Genomic DNA, 25753 nt, shown 5'->3' with positions numbered 1-25753 from the left:
CTCACTTAAAAATCTAGCAGACAGCACTCCAAAATGACACGTTTTAGTCAGAGTGTGAATGTGCTCCTTAATGCTGTAAAGAAGTGGGTTTAAAACATCTATACCACAGCAAAAGACCTACCTTCAAGGTAAGCAATAGGAGTTTGAGTCTGTTCCTAGTCTTTATCAATTACGCAAATAAAAGGAAAGCAATCTTCTACATGAAGTATCTACTCCTTTATGCTGTGTGAAATATCACTGTGAAAATCTATTCAAATCACAATTTTCAGAGATACAGAATTAATTTTTTATAGTTTCACAACTTTTCTTGCAATGTCAAGATGACTCTGAGAAAGCTCATCAGTTGACATTTACCATATTTACTGGTATAAAAAACCCTTTTAAAATGGACTTTGCTCTGAGGGTCCCTCTAATGCTGGAACTAGTTTTAATCAAGGGGATATGTAATAGGTTTTCAAGTCTGAGGCCCTCTAATTGAAATCCAATTCACGTTCCACAAACTGAATATTTTCAATCAGATTGTTTTCCCAATAAAGCTTTAAACTAAAAGATTTTGTGCCATTAGGTTGATTTCTCTTTGAATAAACTCCTTTTAACCAAATGTGTAACAGTGTTGTCATTCTTGTATGAGCTGAAAGTCTATGCACATGTAATTATTGCCTGAAGGAAACTCTTACCTATCCCTGATTCTTCTATATCAACGGAGAAGCAAGTTAATGTAAAAGGAACACATATACTACACATAATGGTTCATTCAATCTGGCCAAAGATACGTAACAAATTACCATCCAAGTATGTGTTCCCAGTTTTTTACGGTTTTATTTCTTTCTCAATAATGCTAAGCAAGGAGCTTCACAGACTAAAGTATACCCTATAGATAAAAGAGCTTATACTCTAAATATGTAATATAAAATCACGAGAAAGGACAGTGTTACAAATGATGCTTTAGTTCCATTATTATGAGTTACATGGAAGATGGTACATGTATTTGACTAATTTACAAGTCTAACTTTTTTTTTTTTTTTGATTCTACAGCTGGGAAGAGTAAGGCAGAAAAGCAAATATCCAACTATAAAAAGCATTGGAAAAAAATTGAAAGAAAAAATCTTTTCTGTCATCTGCGTTAGTACAGTGACAGAGTGATAATGAGGTAACAGAGGCTGCACATGGGCACTCTCTGAGCCTTCAGACAAGAGAGCTCCAATAGATGTCAAATTTCCATATTTGAAGGGAAACACAGAATTCAAAATGTTCTACACAATCTAGAACATAAGATGCTCAACACGGAATAAAATCCAAGGAAAAGGGGTTATTTGGATTATTTTTTTTTTTCTTCTGGGAAAACATTACAAGCTAAGAGAGAGAATCCTTGAATTTTCTCTCTAACTGGGCTTAGGCTGCTCCTATGTGGTACTGAGTACATGTTTTGATCTATGATCACTTTTGTTGCCCCCATATTAGGTGTTAATGGCACCTGTTACACTAAGCCTCTCTAAATTTTCAGATAAACCTGAAACATAAGAAGAACTGCCGCCCCCCTGCAACTAATATGTCTCATCACCTTCAGCTGTAATAAAACACTCTTGGTCAGAAAAAAAATCTCTGAAAGGGGATTACAACCCTTCAGACAAGAAAGGCAAGGAAAACATTTCAGTACTAAACAGTAAACTGTTATGTGAGCAGAGGTGAAATTTCAACTTCAAACTTCTTCTCCAGCTGCTGAGTCTGAGTGTCAAAAGACATGAAAGTGTATTAGAAGGATGGTGTGAAGAAAATACTTTAATTTTTAGCAGCTGTGCTGGCTTACAGTGAATTAATAAACACCTGCAGAAAAACTTGAGATAAGCATTTAAGGTAGAAGGTATGTATAGCAACCATGCAAGGAAAACTGATACAGTTTTCAAAGGACAGTTAAACTAAATACAACTTTGCCCTAAGCAATACTTTGTCCCATGCAATACACTCTGTTACTCAGGCTGGAGAAGCTGCAAGATTTACATTCACTGGCCCATGACAGTGCATAGTGATCTGAGTTCACCTATTGAGAGCTCTCCGGTTACTTATCCTGTTCAGCTATTAGTGATTTCACATGAAATGTTTTTTTCCCACTTGAATCTTGACCAAAAGAAAGAGTACATTAATTTCTTATATTAAAGAGAAAAAACAAAACAGAACTTCCAGGTGATGACACTGCTCAGATGCCACCCTCCCCTATGCAACTGCACCATTAACATACTTTATGCTGGGGATTTGTGTGTTTCAAAGCTTCCCAAATTAATTTTGGGGCAACTTTTAGAATCATAGAATCATAGAATCATTTAGGTTTGGAAAAGACCTTCAAGATCATCGAGTCCAATCATCATCCATGCCCACTAAACCATGTTATGGAGTACCTCGTCTACGTGCTTTTTGAATATCTTCAGGGATGGTGACTCAATCACTTCGCTGGGCAGCCTATTCCAATGTCTGACAACCCTCTCAGTAAAGAAAATTTTTTATGCTGTTATCTCTGCTTTGCCATTACTGAGCCATAGCCCTGCTTCTGTGTTGTCCATGGCACAACTCTATTGGCTTTTGACATTATTTTAATGGAAATAACATACAACTCTGTCTTTACAGAATGAATGTTTCCTCAGTCTCTGAAGTACTGAGCACCTGTAGCTCCTTGAGCCACCCCACATCTGAACTTTTCAGTCCCCACATCACCAGGTTGTTTATCACCTTCATGTCCCAAGTTCCCCAAGATCCAGATGGAGTTGGCTGTCATTTCTGAAAAAAAATCTGATTTGCTCAGAACTAAAAAATACAGAATCCTCTTCTGGAGTTAAGTGAATAACTGACTAAAAGCTTCCTTCCATGGTAAGCCATTTTATGCCTTGCTTTTCATACAGTTGTGGCTGGAGTGTCTGCCAAAAATAGAGTTTTCCAAAAAGTCTGGGCCCTCTTTAAACTCTGCTCTCACTTTCCAGCAAAGTGCCCTCACCATCAAACTCTTAAAAGATCTAGATAAGCAACAACTACCTCTCCTTTTGCAATTACTTTCCAGAAAAGGAAAACTGATTCCAAGGCAGGAGACAAGCAAGAAAGCCTGTTTCTGTGCCTCACAGGGTAGGACACTCAGCTAGGATACAGTTCTGACTTCGTACATACACTCTTTCATTGCTAATGGTCTGACTAGATCTAGTTGTAACTGAGTATCTTCATTCTTACAGCAGCAGAGTATGATTCATCACTGCCAAACAGGCTTAATTTAACAGCTATGGATATGAACATTACTGAAAAATTTCTTGCTACGTATACTTCTTTAGATGTTGAAGGCTTGCACTCCAATTATTTGGATTTAAAGAGCACTTAAAAAATTATTCTGTTGTATAGAACAGTGTGTATACTGTACTGGCATAATAATAAAACCTGTTTCATGGACATAATCTAATAAAAAATGATCTGATAATTCACTATAGTTGGTCAAATTCTGGATGATATAGCTGATTGAGTCATTTATCTTCAGGTAACTGATTCAGACTTGGTCAAAATCAATAGAAACTGAATCTTCATGCCAATTTACTCGAGCTCAGTAAAATAAATGAGTGGAAATGAAGTAATCCCTTGGATGAAATTCTTAATTGACAAATGTCTATATACCAAAAGCACATATTACTGACAAACCTGGATACATTAGGAGAGAAGCTATGAATATGGAGAACATTTAAGTAAAAGAAGAAATACTGCATCAGAGATTGTCTTAGAGTTGCTTCCGGACGGTATGCATTCAGTGCATCTATAAAAGGAAAGCAGAGCACATTATGCATGAGTTTCTGGAAGAAGTCATATGGTTTGACCATGCATAGCCAGACTGCCGTTTCCTCAAAGACTGCAAAATCAAGCACACTGCCAGCGTAAGAGGGCAGCCAGGCATGTCACATGCTGACATCAAGAGCTCTCGACTTGTCAAATCCTGGCTCTGTCTCTAGCAGAGTCAGTGTACCATGGTGGCTGTGTCTCACACGGACTCATTTGTACAGGGCCAGCGTGTCGGCAGGCCAAGCAGACCATGCAAGTGAATGTGACGGCAGTGCCACAGGCGTTGTGCAAACAAAAATTAGAAGCAAGGCAACACGTGTATTCATATCACAAGGCGAACTGTGGCTTCAAAGGAAGAAGGGACAGGAACTCATGTGAGCTGTATCCTGCCATGCCCCTTCTCTATTTTTTAGTACACAGCCAACAGCATGACCCTGAGGACTGATGGCAAAGGCGGGTCCAGCTACGTGAGGGTACCACGTGTGTGGCTCTGTGGCAGTCAGCATGCACATGCAGGAGAGGCTGTGGCCACCTCCCTTCCTCCCCAAATTAGGACTCTATCTAGGTCTTTGACATCTGCAACTGCAGCCAAAGCACAGACTCCCAGACCAGCTGGCAAGTTCTCTGCAGTGGTCTGAACCCTGCAGCGTAGGTAAGCTTTTCCACAAGGGCAGCGGGGAGCTGCCTCTGGGCACTGCAGCTCCCTTGGAGAAATGGTTTTCCAGAAATCTAAATATCAAACTTCCTTTTGCTTTCTCTTTGAACTTGGTACAAAATAGTACAATGTTTCAGAATGCTGTTATGTTTTACTCTGCTGTCCTTAGCCTTTTTTAAACTCCTGCTGTTGTCTGTTCCTTTAGGTGCACTTTCCACTTCTCTCATGCAGATTCATCATTTTCTTTAGGTGTAAAGAACATCTAATAGCTTTGGTGAGCACATACATATGGAGAAGTGCTAGCGCGAAGCTGTTGAAAAGAAAACACAAATGTGGGACAGATTTGTCCTATATACTTCTGAACTATTACATACTGTTTTTACGACTGACCAATGGTAGCTAATTATTAGATTTCTTTTCCGGACAATCAAATACAGAAAACAGTAAAGCTGCCCAGATCAAAATTTCTGATTAGACAATTTGGAAAAACCCCCACACTTGGGAGCTCAGCAACATGAGCCACGGTTAAAATCTAGTCTTTCTCCAACCTCTCTGAGTGCACCAGTGTCCAGGAAAGGATCCCGTACACCCACTTGGAGTTTAAATACCTTTTTGTAGCCATTTTCTTACGAAAGAGAAAAGTAAATAAAAACAATGTTTGGTTCTATTACGAGTCAAACAAAAGTACACAGAGCTTCCCGCAGCCAAACTCTAGGCAAAAAGCAAAGCCTTTCTCAGCCAAGTTCCTGAAGAGGGAAGCTGTGTGAAAGAGCCAGGAGACCCTTTCAAAAGGAAAGTCTTTGGGCAGTGTACAGCTGGCTATCCCTCTCTGGGCTGGAGAGGAAGGGGCACGGGTAACATTGCTCTGCTTCTCTCCTCTTCTCCGGCTGGTGGAGTGACTGCTGAAAGCCATCTGCAGCTGGGGTTACCATCAAAGCAGCCCTCAGGCCTCTCTGGCTTATCCCAGGAATGAACTTGCCTTTGAGATGCTCCAGAAGACACAAAGGTGGTGCACCTTCACAACGACTGGCTGGCAGCTGGGCCGAGCACAGCTCAGCACAAGGGACCCAGGCATTTCTGCTGCCAGCTGCATTTCCAAATGTCCATTACAAATGCTACAATGTTAATATCAAGGACTTACAAATATCTACATCATGACTGACATGTTGTGGTCTTTCTCTTAGCCACAAGGTCTTTTCCTCTGACCTCTGGCTAGGCTAATCCAGATTGTCACAGACTGGAATATCACCTGTCTAAGGAATGTATATTTTTTTAAGGATGACATGTTCAGGGGGATTTCAAATGAGTGCTGTGCCATCTGCACGTGAAGAAGCTATGGGAAGCTTTCCAGGAGGGGAGCTCTCTCATGAGCTCCCGCTGGGCTTGAGCTGTGTGCAGCTGCCGGCTGCCAGCCCAGAGCCACCCGGCCCCAGTCCCTTGGCCACTGCCTGGCCTGACGTAAGCCCATACCTGAACTTAACAGTCAAATTAAACTTGGTCAGCTAACACCATTTCTGTGGGTCTTCTTACCCCTGCCTCAAGGTTCCCTTCTGTTTTTTTGTCATGGGTAGTGACAGTTTTTGGTTTCTATGGTTTATCAACGGTTTCCCTTACCAACAGATCTATTCCCCTGACTGAAAGCCTGGCACAGCTGGAAGCTAGAAGGAAAACCACAAGTGAATGGCCTGGCACTCACTTACCACTCATCTCCAACCACAGACCGATACAGTTACTGGATTTGACTAACGGCTATCAATCAGCCCAACTGTAGACACTTAGAAAGATATCAGCTAGAAAAGGCTTGAGGGAAAATGTGAGCCAAAACCCAAGGTATTTTACTTTTAATGGGGTGATGCTCTCTTGGAAACTCACATCCATTTCGTACTCGATAATTAGTGGTATAATTCTGACTGTTTGCCCTTCTCTCCATTAATGTGCATTTGTCCTCTGCGCAAAGCCAATGAGAGTTCTGCCTCGGAGGTCAGATTAAATGGAAAACAATCCTGCTTATCCGAAAACTGGAATAACATGAACAAGTGCAGTCTTCTGCCTGCCTTTGTTCGTTAAGTTTGAAGCAAAATGTCATTGTTGTTCCATCAGATCACTAAGGTCACTAAGCTAAATTGTGGCTTGGGTCCATTCAACTTAAAAAATACTTGAAAAAAATCTTTGTAATAGGCTGTCCACTTATCTGGGGAGGAAGAAAAAATCCTATTTTATTAGGTCTGGTTTGGAAAAACCATCAGCCTCCCACACACCCATATGCACATGAATGGCAGAAGAATAAAGGAGGAAAAGTGCAAAGCGCAGAATTTTGAATGCTGACAAGATCTTTCCAAGCAACAAACCTTCTCCCAGTACAGTTGGTCTGGACTGTGGTGAACTTTTATGGCACTTAGAACTTAAATCATTCTTGTAACAAAACAAGATAATTTCCAAAAATGGCAAAAACAAACTCAGGCCAGAACTGTACAGTACCTTGGTTCAAAGGTTGCAAATCAAGCTGTGTAGCTTTTACAGTTCTAAGCTGCAATATCCACCTTTGCTTGTTAAAACAAAGACAAAACAGAAAAGGAAAAAAAGGTTGTTTTAATTTTCCTGCTACCAAAATATAACTGTGAGCAGAGACAAATGAATGATTACGCTTTCAAGCTCTTGGTCCACTACATATGTTGGTTTAAGGTTCACTGGAAAACACTAGATAATATGATTGCAAAGTCTGTGTTTAAAATTGCTGCATGATAAAGAGAACAGTTCTCTCTTAAACCACATTTAAGATGTTTGCCAGTTTATACGGAAAACCCAACTTATAAGCAGCATTCATGGCTGTTGCTTTTTGCTTAGATGTCTGTACTGTCTTGGTTTTATTATACCTTCCCTCCCAATATCCACTTATACATCCCTTTTTTTTTTTTTCTTTCACGGATTCCTCTCCTGCTCCCTCTATTTCTCTCTTCTTTCCAACATAAAGAAGATTTGAAAATATATTACAGCTCTCTTTTCTCTCTGCTTTTGAAAGGCATTTCAGAAATGTGTTGAAAATAAGAGAACAGAGCACAAAAAGGGAAGGTTAAGCTAACAGCTGAAAAAAGGTAGAACTTTACTGTATGGAGAAATACAGGATCTAGTAGGCAAAGCAAAATATTCTTACTGCTGCATAGCTACAGTGCCCACTTAAAACAGTGAGGACTGAATGATCAGGTAAGCTGAAGCACAGGAAAATAACTGACAAAGAATTAAAATGCATCTGAAATGAGACAAAGCCGTGTCATAGAAGTATGCCTCACAATTCCTTACATGGCAGTATTCATATTTTAAAGTCTCTTTATTATCTTTAGAGTCTCTTTTCAGACTCTGCTCACAGTACTATTCTTGTATGTGCAGAACGGTAAAACCAAACTGAAGTCTTCACTACTATCAGTCAGAGTTGCCTTTCTTTCTCTTGTGTTCAGCATGACCAGGATATCATCTGCAATATCCATACACGTAGCAAGAAGTTAAAAACCCAGGTTGGTCACAATTCACAACAGTGTGCAAAACAACTCTTAATAAAGACCATTTTAAAAAGACAAGGAATATAATCCTTCCCTACAGAAACCCTGGTGATTCTTCCATGATTTCCTACCCTACATAAATCATGCTAAGTTTATCCACTGATTTCAGTTTGAGACAGAGTTTCTTTTATGGCATGTTGTATGAATATGTGGTCTCTCTCTTCTGGTCCTGTCCAAACAAAAGTATCTTCAGTCACATCTTTGCCTGCACTGATGCACTTGGGCTATGGCAAGAATATGTACTGTACTTAGAAAAACAAGCTCCATTTTAAGTTGCATAATATTTTGCTGCTAATGTTCCAGTATATGATACTTTACTGTTGATTACAGGCTTTCAGCAAATGTTTCTGCTCCCTCAGTGCTTTGGATAATTTAATAATATTAATGGAAAACATTTTTAAGTGATGACATACTGTTAACTTAATTTGAAATGAGGGTCACTTAGTACATATAAATCCTCCTGCCAGGTATGCATTTGCAAAGTTACAGATTCATTTTCTGTTCCTCAAGACCATTCAACAGCAAAGCAACTCATCACAAGGAATGCCTAACCCAGGATATGTCTGGAGTAAAGGACACAGTACTTCAAATTTCCAAGCAATTCTCTGCAATAGCAGAATTTCTGTGAATCACTTTCCCCAAAGCTCACTGTCCTCTCTTCATTCTCCAGATGAAGCACATGCTTAGGCAGTTGAGAACCTGTGGTTCTGCTGTTAAACATACGTTGCCAGATGTATACCTAATTTTTTCAAAGTGCAACCTTAAAAGACTACACCTGTGAAAGAGTAGCACCTATAGGAACAGCTAATTCAGACCAAATGGGTGCATGATGAAACTGATGCTAGTTAGAAGAACTGACTCAGTGATGAACTGGACTGGAGATCTCTTCCGCCATAAAAGCTGCCTGTCTCATTCAAAGCACCACAGAACCTGCAGGCTCTGTTATGAGTTATCACTTTGTTGCCTACTGGTAACAAATGGGAGTGTGTACCTCCTTCTCTGGGTAAGGACATGCATACAGTAGCTCACATACTCATGGACTGTTTTCCTTTGAAGCTACCTTTTTATTTGTGTGTGTGTGATATTTTAGCAGACAGATAACAACAATCATACTAGCAGAGTGGCTTAAATTATTACAAATTTAGCTTGAACACCCTCTTTTGCTTGGGCTACATAGTCTCATAAAGACCAGGAGACACTGTGAATTCCAGCCTCAGCTCTTCAAGTGACAGTTCTTCATATCTCCCATATACACTGCGACCCTTATTTTGAATGAAAGTCTCACAGTCCTGGGGAGTTACCTGTCAAGGTTTATTTCACAGAGAAGACAACTGAAAGCTTGTTCAGGATCACTGAAAGAAGTGCAAAGACTGGAAGCTGGGACAACGCTATGCAATATACTCTCCTCCTTGCCAGTTTGCAACACCGTCTTTTACAGAGATCACTCCAACTAAGTTCTGTACTATGCACATTAACACAGATTAGCTCTGCCACGCTTTGTGCCAATCTGTCACACTGAGTTGTTTCTAGAGGTTACAATCCCCTCTGAAGTCAGGGTTAATTTCAGCAATGATTTCAGTGAAGCCAACACTTTACTACAGGATCCAGCTAAAAAGAGTTATTCTTTTCACTCAGTGATAGAAGTTCCATCTTCAGGTTTTGGAGACAGCTTAAAAAGTTGTTCCTGTTACACTTGGCTATTTTCTTCTGCAACCACTTGACCATATTTATCCCACAAGGCATTAACTGAAAGTTACGCCGCAGAGCTGACTGCTCTTCCCTTGCTCACAAGTAGAAGTGGAATCCAGAGGCAGGTGGGTGCCTTGTCTCCTTCCACAGACTTATCCTACCACCTGGTTCTGAAGTCAACACAGAAAAAGTACATGCAATGGATCTGATGGTTGCATTTCAAACTCTACTAATAACCTATGGCTTGTTTGGAAAGGGGAATAAAGATTTACTATAATTTAGTGTGTAAGGTGCTTTACAATTACTCTATACTGTAAGACATTGTATCTAAGAGTGAATATGTGTATATTGCTAGTTTTTTTTTAAACCTGTTAAATGTTTTATGATTAAAGGCAGCCTGTAGGTCCCAAATCCAGTGCTCACATCAAAGCCTGATCACTAGACAAGGCTCTAAGCTTTGATTTTATCACATCTGTATACATTACCTAGAGCAAAAAAGTCTTGGGCTCATGGCTTTTCTACACACAATGATGTAACTCCCCTAATAGGACAAATTTATACCATTGGAAGATAACTTATATGCCTATAGTTTGCTTCCCTCTGCCCATTATTTGTGCCCACCAGGGAACTTGTCCCATCATAGGTATTTTAGTAGAGTCCCATGTCTCTCTGCTGCTGCTACAATTTTCAAGCATGGTTGATAATGCAATAACTGTATCACATCTATTAGGACCTGTCAGAGGAAGCTGAAAAATGAGACAACTGTTAAAACCATGATTTAATATTTAAAAATGAATAAATAATAACCTCATGCTATTTGTGCCAATCTTGTGGCTTATGAAATTCTGGGACTGATGATCTTAGCAACAGCAGGCTGATTAAAACACCATGGAGCTGGTGCATGAACAGTCTCAGTAAGAAGCCCACGTGCATGGAATTAATTTCTTTCTTGGCTGGATGAAGCTTGGGGCACTGAGATAATACTGTTTTACTTTTGGTTTGGGGAGGTGGAAATGTTTTTGGGAGAGGACCATCTTTGAAGTTTTGGGTTTGAATTGGTACCTGTAATGTTTGTAAAGATTGCACATGCAGTCACAACACTGGCCACTCTCAAATGTATGACTTCCTCAGCTGTACTGGGCTGTAAAGATAAGGTAGGCTACAAAAACTGATGGTCTCTTCTGATGATTTTTAGCTCTATATTTACTACAAAGGAAGACAAGCTCAGTTGCTTCTGCAGTATTATAGTTAAACTTGCCTAGCTGGAATTATTATATAGATATCTGACACAGTCTCACATACACACCTACTAACACCTTAGTCGGTGCAGGATTGCAATCATATAGGATTGTGGTTTTGAAGACTGGGCATATATAGATGCACTAAGAACTACGCCTTGAAATATTTTGACATTTTTTTCTCAAGACTGCCTGCTCAGAAGAGAGTCCAAGACTGGTGATCCCTGCTTTCTTTTATAGATCATTTCACCTAGATTCAGATTCCAGTCTTCTGCCCCTCTCACAATCATTCACCTTGATTAAGTATTACAAGCAAGAAGAGAGACAGTCCCTTCTTCCCTAAAACACTGGTCATGGCTTCCTGCTTTGGAGCTGCCAGCAGTCCTTGGGCCAGCTGGAAGAGTTTCATGTATCCAGACAGAAGTGGATGCTACTCCCATGTTTGCCTTTCTCTATAATGAGTTGTTCATTACGTAGGAGGTACAAGGCCCTTTCCTTCTGGCCAGGAAAATGCTCAGCCTCAAGAGTGAAACCTTTTTGCAAGTAATCCTTATTTTTACCTAAACATAAAAAAAAAAATTTCTAATCTTCTTGCTGTATCAAAGGATGCCCCCATGCCATTGGACCCCCATCAGTCCTGCCAGCTGTATCTCTGAAGGATTCTGTGATATGGTAACAAGCCATAGCATACTTCACAATTTTCCTTACTGGTTATTATTATCAATGCACCATAGCTTTTAAATCACAAAGAAAACAGTCACTGTGACAAATATGTTTACACTTAAGTTATATAAGGACAGTCCATCGAAATGTGTTTACAAGTCACTGCAACCTACTTAATTAGACAGGAAATTTAAAAACTGAAACTACCACATAAGGAAATTTTCAAGTAATGCTTTATTTGGGGGTGCTCTCATCAGCAGTGCACATGGACAGAAAAAGATGCACAAAGCAGAATAGTTTCTGCATACATAACACGTATACCTGACTACTGAGCAATTTATTGCTGATCTGTAAGTAGAGCAGGATCCTTGGGAATCTGTGTGAGGGTTTTCAGGATATAACCTTTGTGCATTCACGTATGCAGAAGCCTACAAATCCCCACCATAATTAAAATGTCCATGTTTTAAACATAGCTATGACTTTATACAAACCTCAGATTGCAGGAGGACCAGAGTCCTCAGCTGAGAAGTGTCATTTGTTTAGCTGAATTAGCCAAGATGAGAGAGATGTTCATATTTACTCTAGGTGTATCTAGACAGAGATATATTTATTTTATTTTTTATGTCTATGATTCCTTTATACACTTTTGTGTATTTCAAAACTATTTCTTAAACAAATACTTTGTTTGCATTTGTCTTAAACTGTTTTGGATTAAGGGTGATATAAATTAAATGAGGTGCCTTCCATTTAGACATAGCAAGCTGTAACATAGGGACTGGACCATTCATACAGAGCTCACCTCTCTCCTATACTTGTCCAAACCTACAGCAACCTGACTGTGTTTGTAACAGCCTACAAAGCTATATTCTAGCAAACTCAAAATGTCAAATGTCTTCCTGGCATAAACAGCATTCTGATATGTTTTGTGATTCTGTGTAGTGTTTTATTTTGAAACCCGTTCCAGTGAAGTCTCTGTGGTATAAAAAAGCTCAGAGGAGTCTCAACACATTTCTTAAAACTGATAGAGATTTAAAATCTTTCAAAGAGAAAGCAAAAAAGAGTAGGGAAAGAAGGCAATAAGTGTGTACCCAGTAAGACACTAAAAAGAAAAGGTTGTCTTAATGTCAAACCAACATCTACTTCTAAGCTTTAGCTGCATTCTTGTACTCTTATCCTATCAGCACCAGTGGAAATGCAGATTGGTGATTACCCAAGGGCACTACCATTTTCCAGCAGAAATAGCTGTTGCATTTATTCAATCTTTTGGAAATAATCCATAGAGTTTGCAAAACTTTACGGTTTATTGCTATCAAGGTCACAGTAACATGGGTTTTCTTTTGCAATCCATCAGGAGAATCAGAAAGACAACATATATCATACAGAGAGTATTGCGACATTAACCCAATACAACAGTCCATGGAGATAGCATTCAGTGCTGTTCATTGTAGCTTTATGGCAATGAGCCTTGAGATTAGTCTTCTGAATCATGCTTGTATACTGAAGTATGCGAAAGTCATATTGTTTCCAATGAAACAACATAGTACATACAGACTTGGCAGATTCCTGACCTCTACAGTTTTTGACAGTTTCCCAAATTTAGGGCTGAGAATGTCAGACTGACCCTGTATTTGGCAAGAATAATAGAAGTCCTGGTTTTATCAAACTCTGTTTCAAGTCAGATCTCATTTTCATAAAAAAAAAAATAATCTCTGATTTTATAATATTAACGTAATATTTGTATTTGTAAACAAGTAGAAAATTAAACTGTCCCTAACTCAATGTACTGTGTTGGACTTGGAGAGTCAGTGAGGCTCATACATCATAAAAGGAAAAATAAAATTAAATTGGTGCTGCTTGCATATGGCAATATTTCTTATCTGTCAGAAGACTGCAAATTAAACGAGAAAAAAATGAGAGTTTCAAGCATGTAGCAAAGTTCTGCGTTCAGTTGTTAGTCCTCTATCACTCTTATTGCAGATGCTAAAATGAAGTTGTTGACTCTGCTATTTAAATCAGAAAAAATATCAATGGCTTAATGCTATTGTGAACCTGGCAGTAAATGGGATAAGACTAAATCTTCAAAACTTTGCCATGGAGGGTTTAATTGATACTCCTAAAATCCACATTCTTTTTTTTTCTCATTTTCTGACCTCATTTCTGAGTCAGGGACAGAGAGGGTGGAGTATAATAATTCTACCCAGGCCGTTTGACCAGGCAAGAAGCCCAAGAAAAATGATTTTTCCATATACTAACATTAATAAGTAGTAGAATCCCAAAGTTATTTTGCAAGACTTCAACTAGTATTTTGAACTTCACATTGTATAAATTAAATAGTTGTTTCTCAAGGCCCTTGCAGCATGGCTTCTTCTTGTAAATTATACTGATTTTGCTTTTTAGGCTGCCCAGTGTGTCATTTTCCTTCATGTTTTCTTTATGTATCTTCTTTGATTTCACAGTGGGTGTTACAAAATGCTATACAGTTTCTACATGGAGATCACCCAGGTGATGACAATATTCACTTTTTGCAGTAAGCTCAACCAAAATGCATGTGATTGGGTTAATATTGAGACAGTTTTACCTTGTTAAGGTTCTTGGGGCTTTGTTCCTCTCCACACCCTATATGGTACAACCTCCATATTAGTGTCCTTCCATGGGGAAAGATCAGTACACAAGTGTTCCTCTCGCATTCACAACTCATCTGCATCCAGCTGTAATATTTTGTAACAAGATAGTTCTGATAGCCAATTTCAGTGAACCAGCCAAAAAAAAAAAGTCTTTTACCTTTTTTTTGGACTACATTTAACATCTCTGTTACTCTACACTCAGGCTAAATAGTTTATTCTTAAAAAAAATCCTACCTCTGTTTCCTGCCTCTAGAAATCAACTTTACAGTGACTTCTGAGATCTCAAATGTGCCAAGAGGGGACTACAAGCTAACACCTGATGCTCCAATGCACGAACTCCAGAGCAAGAAGACTCTGCTGACCACCATGCCCTGCCTTCCTCAGGGTAAATCCTTTCCAGAATCCAGCTTTACTCAAATTGATCAACAGCTTCTCTAGCCCACTTTTATCTGGATTTGGATTCAGGTGTAACAGGAATACAACAATGCTCATACAGGCTTTACCAAGAACTGAGGCAGACTCCCATCAAAAAAAGAAAGACTCCAAGATGGCAACAAGTATGAATTCACAATGGGTATTTACATTTTGTGCTGCAAATAAAACATCCTATCAGGCCTTTCCAATATAAACATGATCCAGTGTATTGTACCAGACATTACTGCACATTTTTTCAAATTTCATATGAAAAACATGAAGAAAATAAAACTGTATTTCTTACTTTCGGCGGAACATTTCTGCAAATATGCAGCCAACACTCCAAAGATCAACTGGTGTTGCATAGCTGGACTGAAGCAAAACTTCAGGAGCTCTATACCACAAAGTAACAACCTGTAAAACAAAAAGGAACATAAGAGACAGCTCAGCTACAGAATTACAACTTCGTAAGTGTTGTGTATACAGCTCCCATTTAGTTTAATCCAAATTGTAAAATCTCACAGGTTAGGGCAAACTGGTTTGGCCAGTGCGTAGTAAAGGGTCCTGTATGGGAAATCTCAGTATGGATAGCTGCAGTGATGATGAGTCGAGAAATGAGACCACTTCTTGTCAAGAACAGTGCAGTTCAGGGTACAACAAAAATACAGTATCAGAGTACAGCATTGGTGTAAACCAACACTATCACAGCACACTACCAGAACAACTCTTTGAAGCTTTTGCAACTTACAGACCCCAAACACTTTCCAGTGGAGAGTTGGACTCTCCGTAGGGCAAATGTTAGTCTATTGAACAAGGCCTCTTTTTCTTGAACAACTTTTGTAGACCCCTTAGATGTAGTCACCACAGCCAAACTGGAAGCAAATAAGCTAGGGAATACTGTGGGTTTACCCATAGAACAAATTAGAACCTGTAACCCATGTCTGTCATAAGCCCTTCATAGTTTATGTATTATTTTTTGTAAAAGAAATGGGGTTACCTCAAGTGTATGGACCAAGCTGCGTAAACATGTCTGACCTGTCACAAAAGTTCTCTCTGAAGAAACTGAAGAAAATATACAATTTTTTTTTTTAATCAGTTGGATACAGATTAAGTCAAACCCTCCCCAAAGCTGTCCCTTACCAAAGGCATTCAGTGCTGTCCACTGTAGTTTCCTCACACACAGAGGTACCTTAAACTGTCAGTTTTCAACTGAGCAACACAGCACAGGGATCCTTGGCAGATTCCTGACGTTTATAGTTGTGTGACTGTCTCTGCACATGTGCTGCTGCTAGACCAGCACTAACTTCTCTCACAATTTATTTTCAAATGATACACTCTTTCCCAGGGACATATGCCACATAAAGGGTCTGCTTTTAGGCTGTTCTTGTCCTGGTGGTCATGTCGCAACACGTTGTAGAGACCCAGTGGGAATTTTACTGGCACTGCTCCATTGATGTACTTTGATGAGTCCTCCACATTGGACCCACAACAGAGATGGGACAGTTTATATTTATCCTTTTGTTTCCCACAAGTAGACCAAATACAGATGAGGCTGACTGTATCTTCAGTATATTTACAGAAGAACACAAGGAGCTTCTTCAGAGTCCTGCGTGAGCTATTATGTTGCTAGAATATAATCTCAGAGACACAGGAGTATCCTGCTCCTGAATACAGTTATAATCCAGCCATAACAACACATGATCATCAGCTAAATACCAACATTTTCTTACTGTGTGCTATAATTTAAACATCTGACTGTTAATCTGGGGGCAGGAAGGGTCTCAACAATTATTGGTTTGTTTCTCCAGCAAACACAAATGTGGGAGATGCAGCATTCAGGAGGAGCATGAAACAAAGCAAAACCACTGAAAAGTAACAAGTGCAAGGATAAGAATGAAAATAACTTTAAAAATTATATTAACTAGGATAGTTAGCTCTGAATTTCAAGACCAGTACAAAGAAATGTGTAAGAAGAGTGGTTTTTTTTAATGATAACAATATAATTGTCTTCTAAGCAAAAATAACAATGGAAGTAATCAGCTGAATTTGCTGGTCAAAGCCAGCTGAAACAAAAGCAAATACAACATTAATTACAATCATTACATGCCCTGACAGCCTTTGGAACTACTGAATGGCTATTGAAGGGAGGTTCACGGATATTTGCGCAAGTGGTCATATTTGCTAACAGTCCTCTTAAACACTTTGATCTCTATTCATAAAATTTGTCTTTGAAACAGTTCAATAACACAGTGCAAAGTACTGCACTTGCAAGCTAGAATTCCAGATACCTGTCCGCAGAAACAGATTCCTGTGTGGAAGTTGGGCATTATTTAACTCCATTTGTCTTGTTCCTGATTTGGTACCATACCAGTGATGCTTTTCCAAAATATTTCCCTCTATAAAAACCAGAAGAGTTTATTGAGAGATTCACTCTAGGGAAATAAGACAAATGTAACTGAAGGTCAGGGATTTTTACTGGAGCTGCCCTATTTGAGTCAGAGAGAATTCCTCCTAAAACACATACTTATTTTTCCTGATGCAGATATACCTCTCAAACTGAACTGCACTTTTATTCTCCCAGTACATCTGTGGAAAAGCTTATTGAAGAAACTGTGCTTTGAGAAATTAGATATAACAATTTCAACCCATTATTGTTTGTCAATGGCTGGGTGCAGTGTCAGGAGCAAGACCTGTGTGATCTCTGATCTGTGGGAATACCACCAAACCTCACGATTCCTGGTTTGACATCCACACTGCTCTTCTCACACAGAATGAAAGGGTACTTTATTTTTCCCAATCCCACCAGCTCTGCCACATTAGGGTTCTGCACTCTCATAGGCAAAGGATTGGCGGATGCATGGTTGCGAGACAGTTTGAATAATTCTGACAAAGTATGCCCCAAACTGAAGTCCCTTTTCCAGGGAAATGCGGCACAGGGCAGCTGCTCCTTTCCTGAGAGGAGTGTCGCAGCTCGTGGTTGGTCCCCCGGGTGCTTGCTCAGGGGGAACAGTGCTGTTTTCAGAAGGCTGCGGAAGCGTACAGCATGTTAGCTGCTTCTCCCACGTGACCACTTGCTGGCACAGTTCCCCAAGCATTTGCACCCTGCTACGCTCCATGCATGCGTACACAGGGGACTGGGAGATTTTACTTCTGAGTAATTTGGAAACTTAGCCCTTAAAAAAAATTATTTCCAAAGTCTTACAGTTAAATTCCAGCAAATGCCTGATTGCTTTATAGTCAGAGAGGAAGTAATCTGTGTTGAGCTGTTTTGATATACTCTGTCATTACTGTGTAATTGTAGAAGTGACCAAGTAACCTTTATGGTTTATAATATGCAAGTCTGTGTTTCAAAATGTGAACTTGAAAGGGATCAAAATGTACTAAATGTCAGTTTGCACACAAGTAATGCCACAGATGACTCCTCTAGTGGTCAGGGTCTTCTCCTGAAAAGCACAGGATGATGCAGATGATGCAGTGGTTTTGACACAGAGTTTCACACTCTCTTTCTCTTACCATAGAAACCAAGAAAATATTTGTGGACATTCCATTAACATTTGCAGATAAGTAGAAATGAAAATTATTCTGAACACAGGATATGGTGAGGCTGAACAACTAGATCATCACTTCCTCTTTAGCACAGCTCTGACTTAGAATGAAAAAAATGCTTTGCTTAGGTAAGCCACCCCACCAGTGAGACAGGCTCTCCCTGAGAGATAGAGCACTTGATAAAGAGTTGCTTGATAAAGTCCCATTTTTAGGATGAAAAAAGCAAGCACCTCCATCGGTACATTTCACTTAAATTCTGCCTCTCCTGAAAATCTGACGCACACGTAATGTGGCACATGGCGATTGCTCTGTAGGAAAAGGGGTTCACGCTTACATGCTGACAGAGATCCTAAATTCAGCACAAGACTCCTAAATACTTTGGAGGTTGTAGGCTTTAGTGACCATGTTGCATTTTAGTCCTCTCATCTAAAAAACTTCCTTCCTTTGCCTCCTCCTTGCTTCTCCTCACCCTGCCTGGTCTCTTTAGCTCCTCTCTTACACCAGCCAGGTTCCCCCAGGCTGTCCCTCGACATCCTGCCTCCTTCTCCCCTGCCTCTGCCTTTCTGCCACTTGCCAGTGGCCCCTGTGAGAGCGTCACTGAACATACCTAACCCACTGCTGCTCATGTGCAAACGCCCAGCTGGACACAGCCTGCTGCCCTGCCATGTTCCATGTGCTCTGCCTTCCCACATGTTCCCCGTCTGCTCCCTTGCATCCTCCAACTCCCCCAAATTTTACACCCTGCCCCCTCTTCTTCCAACAGCCTCCAAATGCTCCCGGGCCACATTAGCTCCTTTTTCCCCTTTAGCTTCTCAGACCACTCTGCCTGCCCTGAGGATACCCTATGACATTTTTGTTTCATAGATTAAGCTACATACAAAAAGATTGAGAATAAATCATACACTGGAAGGAGTATGTACTTAAAGGAGTAACTATGCTCCTCTTCCAGTGCACATTTTATGTTTCCACTACCCAGATAAGATGGGATGATATCAGATAAGAATGATATCAGTAGCTGCGGATCACTGCAGATCACAATTTAAATGCCAATAGATTTAGGCAGCACTTTAGGATGAAATGTGTATCTGAGAGGCATTAGAAAGGAGAAGAACATCTGCAAAAGTCTACCAAGGCTGTGTCTGACCCCCTAAAGAAGGAAATGTGCTCAGTGAGAAGCAAGGGGAGATCTGCATTTAGAGTCAGAAGAAGAAAGATAACTTTATTTTGAAATAAAGCTTTCTGCCTTATTATACCTGACAGATGTTGCTATCTGGGACTATCTAGCCCCAGGAGTTTCAATCCTGCACTTCATGGTACCTGTTTCTGATGAAAAATCAAATTAGTGGTAAGTATCTGCTCACTAGCAATGCAAACAGAAGATCTAGGCATTATGTCAGTCTCATTTAATTTCCATCTTTCCCTTTCCAAATATAGTTGCTGTCTGAATAGCATACCGTTCAAAAAAGACAAAGACAAACAGAGGTTTAGGGATGGGGTTGAGTAACATAGACACAAAAGACTACATTTCGGTTTGCCACAGACTTTAAGTACAGACCAATGCCCAGTTGCACAGCTACAGGAACAAAGCAGGGATCAGACTGTAACACAACGGCTATGTCTGTGCTAGGAAATTAAATGGGACAGGAAATGTTCCTTTGGCACCAAGACCAACAGGCACAGAGTGGCCTATGTCCATATTACTAAATTCTCAGCCTCCCAAAAAAGGTGACCGCATGCAAACTGCTTATTGGGAATAGTCTTTGGTCCGTGCTTAACTGTGCCTAGGAACTGTCTGGGGAAAGGCTGGTTGGCATAACTCAAAACCATGCCAGGAACTATTCTAATAATTTAACAGTATAGACAATTGAGCTCCAGTACCCACGAATGTTTCCTGGCACTCTTTAATCTACTAGTCAGTGAGTCACGCTGTGGCCCTGGGTCTTCCTTTCACTCCACAGAGAAGGCATTTTGCTATGCTTCCCTCATCTCCACTGATTCAGAGGGGGCTCCAGGAGGGCAATGGTGTGGGGGAGGCATGGCCCACTCCTCATCTCACCCAGCAACTGATCTTATTTTATCGTGTGTTGTACAGGTCAGATGAACACATGCTGCAACTGCTTACTATCTATGAGGAGAATCTAACTGACTGGCCCACATGTAGACATCTTCCTTTTAGACATCTAAAGCTGGATGAGATTAATTTTACTCTAATTAGTTCTGAGGGGACTTTGAAGAGGCCTATAAAATCTTTTAAAATATTAGCTTTCATAGAAATCATGCCACAAAAGCAATTAGCAGGATGCTTAAATTCATACAAAGTATGCTTGAATCCAAATAAAATTCTTCTTCCAAATCATTTGCTTTTGTAATTGTGGTTTCTACTGTACTCTTTTTGGTGCTGATTTTGTTAATTATATTTGCCATTAGACACTGGATCATTTCATTGCTTAAAGCATTTCAACCTCATGAAAGATTATTTGTAAATTTTTTTTTTTTTAAGTTCCTTAACATGGTTCTTAAACTTGGCTATTTTGTTCAGTTGTCGCTAGCAGGGCTTTCATATTATCTTATATTATCTTTCGGGCATCTTTTTGACTCTTTTTCATTTATTGTTGTCCTTTCTTTTTGAGTAAAAATGAAGGAATATAGCTATAGAATATATGGTGCAGTATGTAGAATATTGCTCTTTAGTGTCACTTCATGGTCTCCCAACTTCACAAAAAATCTATCGCTTCAAACTGTTCAGGAGGATTCAAAGTGGAATCTTTCCAACTTCACTATGGAGCTGCTACTGCATGGTTTCTTCTTCAGGTCTGGGACTCTAAAAGGACTTGCAGAATTTTCTTCAAGCTTTGTAGAAAATTTCTTCTCAGCTGTATGACTAAGCCTGACACATTCACCACAGACTAGTTGGAGAGGACAGAATTACAGATGGCTAAAAATCTGGGCTTGCATATTGATTGAAGCCTGGCTTCAATCTCCACCGCAGGGAGACTCTCTCTCCCTAATACACCTCCCTTTTGCTTGCTAGAAACACTGCACTGAATCTCCACAGAGTCTGAAAAGAAGAAATGTAATTTCTTAAATGAATATGCTTAAAAATGGCTCACTGGTCTGACAGTGTAACATTACTTAAAATGAAGTCAAAGTAATATTAAAAATTGCTTAGGAAAAGAAAGAATTTGTCTAATAATGTTTCACTGCCCACAGTTTGGCATAGTGAGTGACAACCAGGACTGAGCAGGGTAGAAGTGGCAATTCAGAGGGTAGGTGACACTAAGTTATGAGGTGATGGCATTTCTGCAGGATCACGGGCTCTGACACTTGCCCTGCATGCTGCTCTGAGCCTCCCTGAGCAGCCCAAGGTGGCCCTGCTGTGCACTGCGCGGGCAGACCTTCGGCCTCCTCCAGCCCCCCCACCTCGTGCACTGAATCACCACTAGCTGCTCCATTCCAGCAGTGTGGACATTCCTGACCTCCCTTTCCACTTCCATGCCCCGCAGGGACACCCCAAAGACCTGCAGGAGCAGAGCACACCTATGCTATATAGGAAAACTTTGTGTGTGTGCGTGTGCGTGTGCGTGTGTGTGTGTGTGTGTGTGTGTGTGAGTCCCAGGAGACAAGGGAAGGGGTAGTCTGAGGTACGCTGGAGGGGGGAGCAAGGAGAGAAGAGTTGAGGAAGGGGAGAGGGATGATGCCTCATTGCACCCTGCAGCACCTTGCACAGCAACATCCAGTACAGGGAGAGAGCCCTTCCAAAACCTGCCTGTCCAGAAAGTGTAATAAGGCCAAGATAGGTGATGGTAGCATACGCTTTTTAGCCTTTGTACAATGACTTCAACATATTTTTCATCCCTGGTTTGGAGGAGGAGTGTGTCTGCTTCACTTGCTGGGGACTGTCTTACTGTATTTTCCCATCACTCTCCTTAAATCATTCGCTGAGCATTCTGCATTTATAAAGCAAGCCTAGGACTCTCTTTACTCTATCTCTGAAGACCTATTATTATTTCTAACTGTGATGGAGAAGGTAATAATCACTACATTATACAATGTGCTTTAGTTTCCAGGGTTAATATCAGGCTGAATAATTATATTTGTTTAATCTCTTTTTTGAGTAGTGGTTCTTCCACTATTATGTAACTGTTTTCATTTCCATTGCAGAGATAGGTATGGCTGAAGAGAACCTTTCTTTCTTAGAGAAAGATGATTATATTTTGTCTGTTTACAGAAACATTAAAATAGTTTCCCTTTTAAAGTAAAAGTGTACCAAACTAGCCTGGTGGCTTTTCTTGACAAAAGGTCTAGTATATATAAAAATGACATCCTTTCAAGTGCTATGGGTCTCATGAAGTGCACATGGTAACATCAATTTTTTTCTCTTTATTCATATTTGTCTCCATTTTAGGCACAAGCTTGATTAACTGCTTTGTGAAAAATGGAAGGATTATTGTTATTATTTCATTTGTTAAATCATCAAGCAAAAAATTTTCTATTTATAGAAGACACAAATCCTGATCACATGTACCACCCACTATCAAGTTGTTATTTTAGAATGTGATCTCCTCTTTTTGATGCTAAAATGTTTGTGCTTTGAGGAAAGCAAGATTTAGCATCTACTGTAAGATAACTTGACAAATAAAGAAGCCATTCATTTCTTTCGTGGTTTATGCACACAAAACTAATCAGAATTTTGCTTTTTTTATTTCTAGGAAGAACCACGTAACCCACTGTGATGGTGCTGCTGAAGAATATTTCTAGGTACATCCGTTGTCAGTAGGAGGGAGTGCATGCGTGTGTGTGTGCGTGCATATGTGCACACATGTTTGCACATCATGGGTGTGTATATAAACACTAGCGGAAGATACTTTACCTACATTCAGTGTTTTTACCTCAAAAGTCTCTGTGCACTAAGCAGCTGTGTGCAACAGCTACCAGAAAGGAAAACTGGCTCTTAAGATGAGGTAATACTTTCAACCATTAGTGATAATTCAGAACTTACCTCAAAACTAATACAAGGAAATATATTTCCATTAAGCAGAATATTTCATAGAATTCTTTACTGGCACCATACAGAGAACATTTCTGAGAGACTACCTGAAACTTCACTTGAGGAGTGTTTTATGTTTATATTAAAAGAAAGAAGCAAAAATATCAGCAACACTGTCGTACCTGATCCAGAAGAGCTCACGAAAGTCAAAGACTTGCCAGGGCTTGTTGTGTATTAAAATCAAAATCATGATGCCCTAATCTCTGAGCTGCAGAGCAGCCTCCTGTGGAATATGGGATAGCTCAGTTCTTCACAGAAGTGGTCACCTTTGCATGCAATGAGGCTTGTGCTGATATTGCAGTGTATTTACATATAGAGATACTTGACAACACTGAGAGTGACAGGCTTTAAAAGAAAGTAGCCATACTTCAGTCATGCTCCAAGACTCCATAATCAAACAAAATTTGTAGGCTGAAACAGCAAATTCTAATAATCTATCTCAGAGTTGAAAAAACCAAAAAGGCAGAAAGAAATAAGCACCATTGGCTTCTTATGCTGATCCAGTCAAACATCTATAAGAAAGAAGAGATTTCCTTCCACAATACCAAAAGAAACAAAGCATTAAAAAGGTGGCAGCCTGCGACTCTGCCTTGGAATACAGGTCTTGTTCTGGATCTGGCTGCAGCAATTTGGCACGTTTCCACTTGCTCAGTCACCTGCTGGCATTAGCTAGCTGAGGAACAGTCATAATTTCTAGTACCAGATCTTGGGCCTTGTTCCAGTTGCTTTGCTCTATTCTACATCTTTAGGTAGCCACAAAAGCAACTCATCTAGCACCCTACATATTCCCACTGGGTGGCACCCAGCTCTTCTACAGTCTCTCACATCACTTATGCCCAGTTCCTGGGAGAAGGAGAACATGTAGCTCTAACTTGCGCCAAGGACCAAACCATGGTCGGCTCCGTGCTGAGAGCCCCAGAAACTGCCCTTGTGACTAGCTGGTCTCTTCCCGAGTTCATCAGACTAGAGAATCTGAGCCTTACCACTTACAGTTTGGCTTTATAATGAAGACCAGCTTTCCATTGCTACTAGAAAACCAGAGTCTGGTTAATAGAAAAAAGTTTCCCCACTTCCTGGGGTGCTCTGTTAGACTTCGGTTCTGAACAGAAAAAAACTAAATAAAGCAAAACCATGAAGGCCACCACAGACCTCTCTTCCATGGAACTTGGGCCCACTTCTGTTTCAAACCATGCTTAACAGAAGGAGACGATGCACAAAGAAACTACTGCCCCAAAGAATGGATTAAATACTGCCAGTTGTCTAGGTGAGAGGCCTTACCCTGGACTCTACAGCTGCTTCTAGATGAGAAAGAAGATGGAATTTAAAAGTTTTTAATGAAATATGACCATCGAAATTGAGCTAAACAAATGAGTGACTCTCAAAAAGAAATACTCTATACCATTTTGAGGCAAATGTAACCACTGGGTCAGAGTTTAACACAGAATTCTGTTAGGATGCTGAATTGTTATAGACTACTATGAATTAAATGAAGTTTTTCAGCTTAGGACTCTAAAAAAGGGGAAACTTGGTGCAAACAACTTCTACAAGATACTGTTTTCATTCAGTTGAGAACAAAACTTATGAACTAATGCTGTCCTTTGAGTTAATGGCCAGAGCTGAACAGAAAGTAAGGATACAAATAGCAATCAGGGCATATAAGTAACAAGGTGTACCTTGTTTACATACGGCAGGGTGAGCAGAGGACATGTGTGCATGAGTGGGTTAGCTGCTGAGTAAGAGCTTACCTGATCTTTACCCAGAATGTGTAATGAAGGTAGAATAAGCTCAGTCCCAATTAACCCAAAAAAATTTCTCTAAATGTCTTTTATACTGAAAGTCTGATTTGGACAAGAGAAGTTTCTGGCACATCTAAAATTAAGATATTTGTCTGGATAACTTATAAAGCTGATACATATGAGAAACTTCATCTCTCTACTACATTTTAGCTACAGTTGTTAAAAATTCTTGTAACTTTGGGCTTTCTTCACTTCTATGTCCTATCAACTCCCAGCAGAAGCACTCTACCAGCAGCACTAAGAGCTGTAACCTTTCCCCAGCAGCATGGCATGGTATGGTGGGAGCTCCCACAGCACCTGAAATAGTGTTATGCAGCCACACAGCTCTCCTTCCCCAAAGCAGACTGGGGAATGATGCCCCTGTTGGAAGTGGAAACTTGTGCTCCTAGTGATACAGACTGTACCAAGGCTTGAGTAGGGACCTGGAGGAAAAGTACCAATTTCATTTATTGTCTGGTAAAGTGTATAAAAGGGCTGGTGGAGCAACATCTGTCAGTGATGCTCATGTGAAGCAATAGCTCGCAGTTAAACCTCCTGTGTTACAGCAAAACCCAAAGGGAACCCAGGGTTGCAAAAAAGGCAACTTCTCTGCAGTAGAAGCTCCTCTTGGGATGTACCTGCCCTCACTACTTCACAAGGTGCAGACTTCAATCCTATTATCACCATGATGGCTGACATGAAGCAGGACATTTGTATACCTATGGCATAAAGAATCTGGGCAACTCT

The 25753-nt window shown here is 40.1% G+C and overlaps 1 protein-coding gene across 5 annotated transcripts in view; it reads right to left on the bottom strand.

Annotated features, from left to right (window-relative positions):
• CDK6 (cyclin dependent kinase 6) overlaps positions 1-25753 on the bottom strand; it is a 208720-nt gene that overhangs the window by 17598 nt on the left and 165369 nt on the right. For 4 of the 5 annotated variants that reach the window (XR_003922690.2, XM_030009190.2, XM_030009188.2 and 1 more), the window contains one exon: positions 14943-15052. Coding sequence is in view for 3 of the 5 variants with exons in the window: in XM_030009190.2 (XP_029865050.1) it covers positions 14943-15052 (110 nt within the window). In the remaining 2 variants the exon portion in view is untranslated. Of the gene's footprint in view, positions 1-14178; positions 14309-14942; positions 15053-25753 lie in introns of all 5 variants that reach the window. The other variant, XR_003922689.2, reaches the window with a different exon arrangement.

The sequence above is a fragment of the Aquila chrysaetos genome, chromosome 3 (assembly GCF_900496995.4).
Source record: "Aquila chrysaetos chrysaetos chromosome 3, bAquChr1.4, whole genome shotgun sequence".
In the NCBI taxonomy this organism is placed as follows: domain Eukaryota; kingdom Metazoa; phylum Chordata; class Aves; order Accipitriformes; family Accipitridae; genus Aquila; species Aquila chrysaetos.
This window is presented reverse-complemented; position numbering and strand designations above follow the sequence as displayed.